Here is a 12,727-nt window from a genome sequence, read left to right on the forward strand (position 1 = left end):
CTTACTTTGACTTTGTGCTGATCCTCTCTGTCTCTCTGTCTTCACGTTAACCATCTGTCCTGCTAACGGGCTCTGACAAACCCCTCTGAATGGGAGCTGGTGAATGAGACAAACACACACACACACACCTGCGACAGGTTGATGAATAAAGCACGGAATAAACCTTTAAAGAACACATAATCACAATAGACCCACATGTTGACAAACAGTGACAAACAGCCGACACGTCTTTAAGGTGGCTGTGAGAACATGAGCACAACGTCCACCTCAGCTGTTTAACACCGGCTCTGAACTGATGAGTGTCTACAGTGGGCCCCATGCGGGCACTTATCCTTGAGCCGGGTATAAGGACTGCATGTGTAACCAGACACAATTGTTTTTGAGCCTGTGTGTGTAGGAAATGAGGAGCATGACACTGTTAGCCCCTCCTCGCCTGCATATAGTCATAGTAACCTCTTCACAACATGCCTCAGCATCACTGATAATGCTACGGGCGCATCCTTTATGCAGAAAATGCAAGTTTGTCGCATCCGTTTTTATTTACGTCTTTATTTTGAACATGTCATAGTGTTACATTTCGAGTTGTGTTCATTTGTGAGCCCTTTTTTCAGTCGTTTATTGCGGCTCAAGTAGAAGTAATCTAAAGCTGAGACAAATCGAAATGTTGCGCAAAACATGCGTGCAGCGCGTGTTTCTCTTTTCTTTTTTTTAAATTTTCTTTCTTTTTCTATTTGTGTGTGTGTGTGTGTGTGTTTGCAATGCCTCTTGATCCACGAGCAAGGCACTTCACGTCACTTGCACACACACACATTCACACCATCGGTCTCCCTCTCTCTCTCTCACACACACACACACACACACACACACACACACACACACACACGCACACGCGCACTCCCTCACACGCCAGTGACGTCAGGCTGGAGTTTGGAGTAGAAAGCCAAGTGGATGAAGGAAGTGGAGATCTCCACCCTCCAGCCTCTCCCCCCCACCCGACACTTCTCATAAATATTACCGAGGCTTATTTGAGGAACGCGCAACCACAAAGTCACATCGTGTCCTGGTTTTAACAAGCTTGCGGCTGTCAGAATATCAGAAAATTGATTATTTTCTCCACTTTCTTTTCCCACCGGGGTTTGGCAACATCGGATGCGCTCCGGGCTGACGTTTTTTTTTCCCCCCAACTCCAACTTTGTGCACCGGCTTGGAGGGCTGCTGTCGCCGCTAACCGGTTGCTCTCCCTGGAGGTTGAAGCCTGGTTTACCCTGGAGCTGAAGACTTTCTGATACAATGTACAACCCCGTGTCTTAATCTGGAGGTCGACGAGAGAGAAATCTGTCAAGTTTGGCAACTCGGGACGCGCCGATCTGATCGCTGCTGGTGGAGACTTGCAGGAAAAAGTGCTGCGGCTTCACGCGTCTTTTTCTTTTTTCGTTTTGTTTTTAACTTTTTGTCAGCGAGAAAAAAAAAGAAGAGAAAGAGGACATTCTGTATTCCTTCCTGAACTTTATTATTGAGTCGAACATCCATGATGAGCAAACCCGCCGGCTCAACAAGTGGCTGTCTGGATATTCTGAACGTCAAATCAAGTAAGTGTCGCTTTATTTCCCACTCCCCCCCCCCTGATTCCTGTGGAGAATATGGTGTGAGAGTATCAGGCCTCTCTGCGGCGCGGAGTGCGTAAAAAAAAACCCACTGATAGTCCTCTTGTCATCAGAGCTTCAGTGCAATAATAAAGTCAGTTCGTTCCTCACGATCTTGGATAAATGTGAGTAGTGGTCCGTGGGGAGAGAAAAGCCTGTCGTCCGTGTCTTTTTTCCCTCGAGCGCGCGCGCGCGCACACACACACACACACACACACACACACACAGTTGGCTGCGTAAACTTGCGTCCTCGTCTGACAATCATAGCGTCCCACAGTCAGGACTGGAATAAAGAAATATGTATGATCTGTGAAGCTGAGACGTAAAAAGAAATAACGTGAGTCGGTGCTTGAGAGTATCCTCCTCTGTCGCTTCGCTGACACTTGTTGCCTTCACCTCACTTTCAGCCTCCAAACGAGGAATAACACTATTTAAAATGAATAAACAAATAAATAAAAACTGAGATGTTAAATCAGTGATAACGTGGTTTTAAAAGAGATAAGAGCTTCACGTAATTCTGCGCTGCTCTTTTACAGGAATAGTAATAATTAAATTGTCTGTCTTTCCGCGTCTGCGTGCGCGCGTTTCTGTCCTACAATTAAAACAAAAAACAACCTCCATTTTAAAGAGTTACTCACGAATGCATCCAGAGATTTCAAACGCTAAAATTGCTGAGTTTTATTCTTGTGATTTGATTTAGGTTCAGTTTTGTTTTTTTTTTATCGGCGCTTTTCTGTCGTAACCTTCCCCAGCAGAGCTTCTCTTCTGTTAGGCCTCGAGATGAATTCACATCAAATCGCGCTCACGTTATTAATATAACAGCCCGGTGGAGGTTATTGTTCTGTGTTTAGATGGACAGGAACATTTCTGTTACATTAATATTCACTCGTGAGTGTTCTCTCTCCATCACCAAGCTCTTCCCAGCGCACGTCCAACTGTTGCTTCCTCCTCGCAGGTGTGCGAAGAACCAAACATGTTTTTTGTTTTTGTTGTTTTGTTTTGTTTTTTCTAAACGAAGGAACAAACAGGCTCACACCGTCTCTGGGATTTAAGTTCAGAAACCACATTATGGGTGGTCAGTGGAGACATTTCCTGCTCCCAGTGAAAAAAAAACCAAACCCTTAATTTCCAGTTCTTTTAGCAGGTTTTCGCCCTGATGGTGATTACGTTAATAGAATATGCCATATATCTTCAAGCAATTACTGCACACAATGGAGACGAATTGGACCCCCACAGCGGGAAGTTAAATACATTCCCCCTCCTTCAAAACAAAACAAAAAAAAAACCAAAAAACTGTGTGTCATTTTATTTAATTGACTCCATTAAGATCTAGTTTTAATATTTGGTTTGCGCACATTCTTCTTTTTTTTTTTTTCTTTTTTCTTTTTCATCGTAGATTCAATTAAAACTTTTATTTTGGAGGTGCGCAAATGAACTTGACACGTTTGCTTTAACTAATATGTGTTAACCCGTAAAATTACTTCCAACGAGCACAGTCAATATTTTGATTATTAGCCACAGCGAATCTAGAATCTACCAGATATATCTAATGTATTTTACAGCTGGTTGATTTTTGTTCATTTTTTAAATTATTATTTTTAAATGACTCCCATAAAGAGAAAATAACTTTAAGCAGGCCAAGACTTTAACACACATACACATACACACACACACACACACACACACACACACACACACACACACTCAAACTCTTAAACGCTACATAAAAAAGTTGCTCCTCTCTATTTTATCGCAATTACACGGCTGTGACCAGCAGTTAAAGAGCCTACCCGGCCTACTGATTCTTAATAATCTGCCAATTGAAGCCCTATAACTCTCTCCCGGAGTCATTGTTTTTGCTGCTCGCTGGTTATTCCCATGCTACCCTTTTTGACGGGTCACTGGCGAATCAATGAGCAGGTGGCAAAACGTCAGTGTAATTACATAGACGGCTTTTTCCCTCCAGAATGGAAAAAAGGGAGACTCCCCCGTATGCATACAAATATACTTCTATAGATTTCAATGCAAAATCTTGACAAAAAAAAAAGGGGGAAGAAGAGAAATCAAATTTTTTCATCTACACCGGGGTCGATTTACATACACTTCATTTGAGTTGGTGAAACGAGTTGGTGCGCATTATTCTCATGGTGCAGTGTCACTCCCTAATCCCGGGGCCTATAGACCTGCGGGATAAAGCAGCTGTCGAGTCCCATTATGAAGGGGAGTTGGCAGCTTGTCGAGATCCAGGCAGTCAGACGAGGTTCAATGGGGGAAAATCATTAAGTTAACACTTTCCCCTAATGTCTCCATTGTGCGCCCCCGGGCCATTGTCTTAGAGAGCTCAGATATGACGCTTCCCACCGGACTTTATTCTTGAAATGTGCGCCGCGAATTCCCATGGTTCGGTTGTGGCGCGGGGCGCTGTCCAGTGTGTGTGTGTGTGTGTGTGTGTGTGTGTGTGTGTGTGTGTGTGTGTGTGTGTGTGTGTGTGTGTGTTTTGTGGGACTGACGTCGGACAAAAACAAGTAATTTGTAGGCCGATTTGTCCATCGCGAACGAGTTCATTTCTGGCATGCGCACGGTGCCAACCCGAGCGGAAAGCAGCGAAGCAACAGTCATCAGAAGTTTTATGGTTTTATGTCAACTCTGGAAACTGCTCTTGTAATTCATCCTTAATATTCTTGATGATACGAGCCAGGATTTGCTCTGACATTTTATCCGTATGTCTGTGTTCGGTGATTGCTGTGATTGTGTTGCCTAACAGATGTTATGGGCCTTTTGTTTGTTTTTCCTCAGGTCGGATTCTGGACATCCCATGCAAAGTGTGCGGCGACCGCAGCTCGGGGAAACACTACGGTGTTTACGCCTGTGACGGCTGCTCGGGATTCTTCAAGAGGAGCATCCGCAGAAACAGGACGTACGTCTGCAAATCTGGCTCTCAGGTGAGGCCTCCTCCTGATTTCTTATATATTCTCATTTTATCAGTTTATCCTCACATTCACATACGTTGTTATTGTTGCAATATCTTTTCGTTTCAATATACATATATTTTAAATGTTGATCATGATGTTTGTGGAGACCGAATCAAGTTGGAAATACAAGCAATCACAAGGACTCATAACCTGTCACTCAGTATACTCCAGCAACAACTCTTGTCCCAAAAGAGTTTCATAAGAAGCAGGATTCAAGTCGACCGACGTCCCTCATCCTCATCCAAAACGCCATTGCCAGCTTTACGCACGGAGCGCGCATTTTACGCAGAGACTCGGGCTTGCGCTCCCCTTCCTGGCGCCGAGTTAGGTCTCCCTTGATGAGCCTAATTGTGTCATGCCTCTACCATTAAGTATTGGGCTAAACACCGCGCTGCGTTAATATAGCAGGTGTAATCCAATCTAATGGGATGGCTCGAGGGCGAGGATTTAGGCAGCAGAGGGCGGGATGGAGTACTTATCCTCCGGGCTGAGGCCGCAGCGGAGCCGCAGGGGAGGAGGTCGATAGCCACACGATAATAGCGCGATCCTTCACCTGGGAGTCTGTCTTCCCAGGATGATAATAGCACAAAGCTTTACGTTGTTCGAGTGAAGTGAAGGCTGTAACTTTCTCTTTCCCCCCCCTCCTCCCTCTCTCTGCACAGGGCGGCTGTCCCGTCGACAAAACTCACAGAAACCAGTGCCGAGCGTGCCGTTTGAAAAAGTGTCTGGAAGTGAACATGAATAAAGACGGTAAATGGGCTTAATTGAATTATCACTTTGGCTATACACACGCCGTGCAGCGGTTAAGGCTGTTGACTGAGGTGCAAACGAAGCAACAAGTTGATGAGCAACTGCTTTTTATTCATTCTATCTTAAATTAGAGATTTTTTTTTCGCACAGAAAAAATAATAATAGAAAAAAATACATTACAGTGCTGTTCAATTAAATAAATTAACTTGTAATTTACAAAAAAAAAAAAAAAAAGATGAATTAGCAGTTCAGAGGTTCATTCCTTCACTCGGTGCCTGTTTCCACAGCCGTTCAACACGAGAGGGGGCCCCGGACGTCCACCATCCGCAAACAGGTCGCCCTGTATTTCCGGGGCCACAAAGAGGTGAACGGATCCTCCACCCATTTCCCGGGATCCTGTCTGCCCGGCCCCCCCTTCTTCACCACGGTCACGAAGCTGGAGCCACACAACCTGGAGATGAGCGCAGTGGCCACCACGTCCGAGAGGCAAGCCATCGTGGGTCTGGCGCAGCCCACACCTAAGGTATGATAAATAATAATAATTGACCCCACCTGTACGGGACATGTCCATTGTATACAGTTCCCTCAATGGTTTATGATATTCACTGGATGTTTATATTACAGCCTTCCCAAATGTTATTATAGGATTACATTTTTTTATTTTTTTTTATTTTGTCAGGGTTAGAAGTTGAAATTCTTGCCCCGATTTGGAGCCACAAATCCGCCTATTAGATTTCTCACTGTAAATCCACCACAAGCAACACTAATAATTATAAAACCAGGCGCTGGAGCTTGGAATTTGACCTTTTATTGTTGACCATTTCCCTGAAACGTGTTTTCGTTATAACGCGAGCTGACGATGGTCCCTCTCTCACTCCCTCCAGTATGCCCATGAGGTCAGCGGCACCCCCATGTACCTGTACGAGGTGGCGACGGAGTCTGTGTGCGAGTCGGCGGCGCGCCTCCTCTTCATGAGCATCAAGTGGGCGAAGAGTGTCCCGGCATTCTCCACCCTGCCCCTATCTGATCAGGTACATGTCCAAATATTATCCAGCAGGGGCCTTTTAAAACATGAAGAGCAGTCAAAGGAAGCCTTTTACAGACAGTTCTCCTGTATTAACTTGATGTCATTTAAGTTTAAATGGGCACTATGTAAATTTGGACTCAGATATATATATATATATATATTTTTTTTTACAGTATTAATGAGGTGATCATACATACTCAGAATTTTTGTTTTCCATAACTGAATAAACAAGCTGTTCTCAGATGAAAATGGGGTCTCCAGAATACTGTTTGAAGCTACAAAGGTGGCAGGGTCCGCCACATGTAAACAGCATATAAAGTAAAACAATATGAAATTGGGTTTTTGTTTATTCAGCCATGAAAACAGTGACTTCTTTAGACAAAACCAAGACTTTTGTAAAAACAAAACTATGTAATGCGCCTTTAAAATATTTCAAATTCAATCATGTTATAAGTTTTCAAAAGTCTTACCAGTAAGTATACACACCTGTTATGTTTTATGCAGGGGTTACTGGTGTTTTAATAAGATTCAGAAAGGCTTTTTAAAAAAAATTGCTGCTTCATAACACTAAAACAATTCATCCTCACAGCTGATTCTGTTGGAAGACTCCTGGAGGGAATTATTCGTTCTAGGCATCGCGCAGTGGGCCATTCCTGTGGACTCCACTACTCTTCTTGCTGTTTCTGGTAAGTAACAGGGCACGAGAGAGCTTATCTGACCACAGGACTAATCGGCTGCACATGTAAGTCAATAACTGCTGCGGCGCTGACCTGGGAAAATGACATTTTCTTCCCTCACAGGAATGAACACTGAAAACACAGAGTCTCAGCGGATGAATAAGATCATGTCTGAGATACAAGCACTTCAGGAGGTGGTCATCAGGTTCAGACAGATGCGCCTGGATGCGACAGAGTTCGCCTGTTTGAAATGCATCGTGACATTCAAAGCAGGTCAGTGCTGTTGTGAGGAGTGCCCAAAAAGTCATATTTGAGTAAAATAAAGGAAAAACATTGTTTTGGTAAAAGTGGAAGTCACCCACATGAAGAGTACCTGAGTAAAAGTCTTAAAGTATCTGACACTGAATGTATCAAAAGGTAAAGGTAAGGTAAATTATACATATATTAACATGTAGTATATGTATGTTTCTTTTATCTGATTGCTGATAAATTATAATATAAATTAATGGTACTTTATCTCTAATGCAACATGCAGTCTTCAAAGTACCATAAGTCTCATAAATGTAGTAGAGTTAAAGTATAGCAGTAAAGTAGCAGAAAATGGAAATACTCAAGTGAAGTACAACTACCTCAGATTTGTCCATATGTACTAGGGTTACACTTACTAATTACCTGTTAAAATATGTAGTCAGTTACATAATCTGTCACAATCTCAAAGTGATGTAACTTGATTACATTACTTTTGAATTACCCCAATACAAACATACTCAAAAAAAGACAAGAGAAAAGAAATATCAATAAAAACTACGTTTTCAGTTTTACTCAAGACCAGATCGATGTGTGTGAGACTTGTGTGCGCAGATGTGCATGGTTACAAAAGAGTGCATTATTATAATGTATCTGTAATGAAATCACAGTACAGTTACATTTTTTATGTATCCTAATTACGTGATCCCATTACAACTATCCCCAATACTTGAGTCAGTTTACTTAGTTACATTCCATCACTGCTCACTGGATATTTTACACTATTAACTAAACAAGAGTTCAATTAAAAAAAAACAAACAAAAAAAAACTTTATAATCACTGTTTATGTTCTTTTCTTTTCTGTGAGGTAAAATGTACATAACAAGGACTGACACAGTCAGCCAATTAAGGGAACATGGAATCCTTGTGATAGGGAAGACCTGAGAGGCCAGTAGGAAAAATGTAACGTAGAGAGATTATCCTGGAAAACCTCTTTTCACCTGTTTTTAAATCATAAACACGCAAGAGCAAACAATTTAGATCAGACTCTGGAAATGCATCACCAGAATTTTTGTCTCATTTGTCTCTCAGATCTTCCGTACTGGATCATTTTGCATCTTAAACAATACAATACAGCAAGTTACAGTTTTGGCCCTACAAAAGTTTGGGCAAAATGCTTAAATTGCTCGCATCGCAATTTCCCAGAGCCCCAGAGTGACATCTTTAATTGCTTCTTTTGTCCCAAACTCTTCATTTACTACCATAAATTACAAAGAAAAACAGCACACTCTTATGTTTAAGAAGCTGCAACCAGCAAATGTTTTTTGCTTTAAAAAATGACAGAAAACTGGTGAAAAGTGGCAACTAATTTTCTTTCAATCAATTCATAAGTGACAGCATTTTTATCGCCTCGACTAAACAAAAATGTCTCTGCTTCTGGCGAGGCAGCGGTGATAAAAGTTATCCTCGCTGCTCATTTAACAGTGTGCCATTATCTACATGTTGCACCACCTGCTTAACAGTTGAAATCCTGCCTCTGTCCCACAGTTCCCACGCATGGCAACACTGAGTTAAGAAGTTTCCGCAACGGCAGCGCCATCGCCGCGCTACAAGACGAGGCGCAGCTCACTCTCAACAGCTACATACACAACAGGTGAGGCTCAGCTCACTCCGTCCGTCGATGCTGCTGCTGCTGTGAGCTCGCGCACGTTGCGCCGTCTCCAGCAGGTAACCATTAACAGCCAGTTTCATTATAAAGTTAATGAGGCAACAAGCCACTGCCGTCTCCTGTAATTGTGCACAGGTGCAACGGTTGAACCTTGTTTCTAATTGGCAGCTATTTATCACAGGTGTGAATTAATTGCTCAGGCTGCATCAGACCCGTCTGCACACAGAGGCTGTTTGTGACCCTCGCTCGTGTCTTCCAGGTACCCGACTCAGCCCTGTCGCTTCGGGAAGCTGCTCCTGCTCCTGCCGGCGCTCCGCTCGGTCGGTCCGTCCACCATAGAGGAGGTGTTCTTCAAGAAGACCATCGGCAATGTCCCCATCACCAGGCTCCTCTCCGACATGTACAAGTCCAGCGATATATGAATTCTTCGCCATCTGTCCGGGCACGTGGAAAAAAAAGAAAAAAAAGACTTGAGCTGAAAGGCCCAGAGAGACCCACCCAGCAGTCGACGGAATGTCAAATCATAGCAGGTGTAAAACGTTGGGGTGAATTTACTGAGCACAAAATCTCTTAGGCTGTCTTTTAAATAGCCTATTCAGGCCTATAGGCTCCATTGAAACAAAGACTGCAACACAGCCTCGCCAAGTAGCCCGTTAACAGTTGCTCTAGTTGAGGATTTAGCTTGTAACTTTCATTCTAGATTTATCTGTGTGATACAGAAAAAAAACTGCAATCTCTGGTGTGGCCACAGACAGCCTACAGTGTTTAAATATCGCCTAAAGACTCTGTAGAGCACCTGCCAAGTATGTCTGACAAAGAAATGTTATATATAAAGAAGTTTTTTCGAGTGTCTGCGAGACCAATGAGCTTGACGACCAATTCAATCTTTTATTGCTGTGTTCAATCCCAGTGAGGAAACCAAAAAAAAAAAAAAAAAAAAAAAAAAAGAGATGACGCATGCGTAGAACCAGGGAATCCGTGAATCTCTGTCCCTCGACCCGGTGCTGAAACCAAACGCACAGGACGACGACGAGGAAGGAGAGGTACCGACTCTACGAAGAACGAGGTTGGGCGGGGGAGGGGGAGACTTTTAAAGGATACGCTCGCATCGCCTCCTGACTGTAAAACTACATTCATCTGAAGATGGTGTTTGTATTTAAGTGGTTGCTGTCCTGTTTGTGTTGGTGTGTCCTGTTTGAGGCGCAGCATTAAAAATGTTTAGGTCGACTTTGTGAAGTTAGACACTAACACTGGATAAAAATCATATTCAGCACTTGGAAAATGTTTTTTTTTGTTTGTTTTTTTTGTGGCCTGTGATGTTTTTATTCTGTTGTAAATATCTGGAGTTATAACTATTTAGAGTTGTAACCAAGAGAATAAAAAGACACTGAATTCATCTGTCTTCAGATACAAAATGACCGGCTGCATTTGGGAAACTTGTTTTTAGAGCACATCACTGTGAAGAACACTGACATTTAGTATAAATAAATGTAGAAACAGGTTAGTATCAGTCATTTATTCACACCCATGTTACAGTACAATCACATATGGCCAATAAAAAAATTGACTGATACATGTAAAATGCTTCAAATTGATACACAGAGCCCCTTTAAGGCAGGATATATCTTAAATTCCTAGTACGTGATCGAGTCATTATGCTTTATGGATAATCAACTAATGACTGTTGATTAAAACCTGGTGAATACTTAAATCTAACTGCCAAATCTGACCAGGCTGAACAGCAATGGATCTCAAAGAAACATGAAGCTGTTTTTTTTTTTTTTTTTTTTTTTTTTTTTTATAAAACTGCATCATCCTGCAAGTCACTGTTTGACCCACATGTATGTCACATTCACAAGTTTCACTCTGGCTCTGTGGAACCTTCATGTCAGCGGCCTCCATTTCTAAGCTTACGTTAGCTACTGTAGCTCTTTGTTAGCGGAGCGGAGAGTGGCACTGAGACGAGGCACTCGAAAGCAACAGAGAGGGATAGAGAGGTGTTATTGTTCACGGCGTGTTACAATCGGCACACATACGATACATAATGAAAACATAATGAAAAAGCAATTATTACATGTAAATTGCCACAAATTGTGACACACAGCCCCTTTAAAAAGGAGGGATTACAATGGACCGACATGCTAAAGCTAACAGAGCTACCATCCGGATAAAGTCACTACCGAGTGCAAATAAGACACATTTAGTGTAATTTCTTCTGTTAGTTAGCTCGTTGGCATTTCTCTCTTCAAATAAATCCAAGTTGTGATAATCATTTTCACCCAATTTGGTTAATTCACAGAAAGAGTGAGTACAAAGAGGGACTAGCCATGTTTCCATAAAAAGTCAAGAGTAGCATTTCCATAAACTGTTTTGAGAAAGTGAACTGGGCTACTTCAGGTTTAATTTTGGCAGAGGATGACGCGTGTAGCCATGTGGCTACGTCATGCCTGGATGCAGAGGTAAACAGAGGCTAGAGGTCATCAAACCACGAGACAAAATGGAGAGGGGTCTTCAGGAAAGAGATCAGTGAGGCTTTAGTTTGAATTTTTCTTGCATGTCAGCTTGCATCAGCCATGTTGCATGCTGTCCGGAGACAACGAAGAAGTGCAGCAGTTGTAATGCAGACAGCTGATCAGTCATGTGAGCTGAATGTTCGCTACATCAGAGTTCATTCGTTCATTCAAAACTGTTTTGTTCAGACATTTTGCACATTAACTCTGATTCGCAACTGACCAAACACACCTCAGGCGGGCGAGCAACCTTTTTCGCGAATAATTTTTAAATGTTGCCATTTCCACAAAACTTCTGATGCACCATTTCTTCAAAATGCACACAAAAAACGCTTTAAGGTACGCGGCTAAAGAGAGGCTAATTGAACGCGTGGATACAAAATGCCCTTTTCGATGTAACGGGACTCACGGTCAGTTGCTCGTATTTAGGCGCAACACCCAGCGGCCACTTGTTCAGGTGTACTGTGTAAACCAATCCAGCACAACTGCTCAACCATAAATTAGTCCTTTCACTGGAGAATATACGTTGAGTGTAGTTGCTCTTTTTGGACAATTTTTTTTTTTGGTTACATATTCTCTCCACATCTTCCTACACTCTTATTTGTGAGAGTAATATACTGGCCAAATAACAAATCTTACAAAGATTTTGACTCAGGCCTCTTAAAACATGTTTCCTTAGAGATCTTCATATTGTCATTATTGTGCAGTGAATATCTGATTTTGTGAAAGCCCTACAGGAAACTGCTGTAAATACTACATCAGACTTGAACCTAAATAACAAACATGTAGGTAAATTAATTCTTCTTCTTCTGAACATTATCTCTGTAAGGACAGAATGTATGGGAGAGCTGTTGTATTGTAAAATAATAAGACTTAATCATTTCTCGGCGGCCCATTAAGTGTTAAGTAATCACACAAACTCTTAGACTTGATCATCATGACACGGTTTGAGTAAATTCATACATCAACTGATCAAAAGTCATCCATTAGTTATAATTAATGTATGTGTTATGTAATGAATCGCTACATGTGTTTGCACCAAGTGTTTTTCTTTACCAGGTAGCGCTAAATAAAACAGTTTCTGATTAGCCATAGGCCTAAACTTTTTGGGGGAAAACTTAATAAACGGTAAATCTGAAGTTAATTCAACTTAAGTTCTCAGTGTTTTCACAGTTAACAAACAATGGAACATGCCTTTTGTAACATTTTAAAGCAACATTTTATAGTTTTTT

General features: G+C 42.0%; 1 protein-coding gene across 1 annotated transcript; it reads left to right on the forward strand.

Moving 5' to 3' along the window:
• Positions 1–1,053: 1,053 nt before the first annotated feature.
• Positions 1,054–9,964, forward strand: nr2e1 (nuclear receptor subfamily 2, group E, member 1). The gene is made up of 9 exons (XM_037085809.1): positions 1,054–1,589; positions 4,440–4,585; positions 5,278–5,365; positions 5,653–5,888; positions 6,250–6,396; positions 6,982–7,078; positions 7,193–7,342; positions 8,865–8,970; positions 9,245–9,964. Exons 1-9 carry the CDS (start codon positions 1,529–1,531, stop codon positions 9,405–9,407), a joined length of 1,194 nt encoding a protein of 397 aa, XP_036941704.1. The 5' UTR covers positions 1,054–1,528; the 3' UTR covers positions 9,408–9,964.
• The last annotated feature ends 2,763 nt before the right edge of the window (positions 9,965–12,727 follow it).

Source organism: Acanthopagrus latus, chromosome 22 (genome assembly GCF_904848185.1).
Source record: "Acanthopagrus latus isolate v.2019 chromosome 22, fAcaLat1.1, whole genome shotgun sequence".
Taxonomy (NCBI): domain Eukaryota; kingdom Metazoa; phylum Chordata; class Actinopteri; order Spariformes; family Sparidae; genus Acanthopagrus; species Acanthopagrus latus.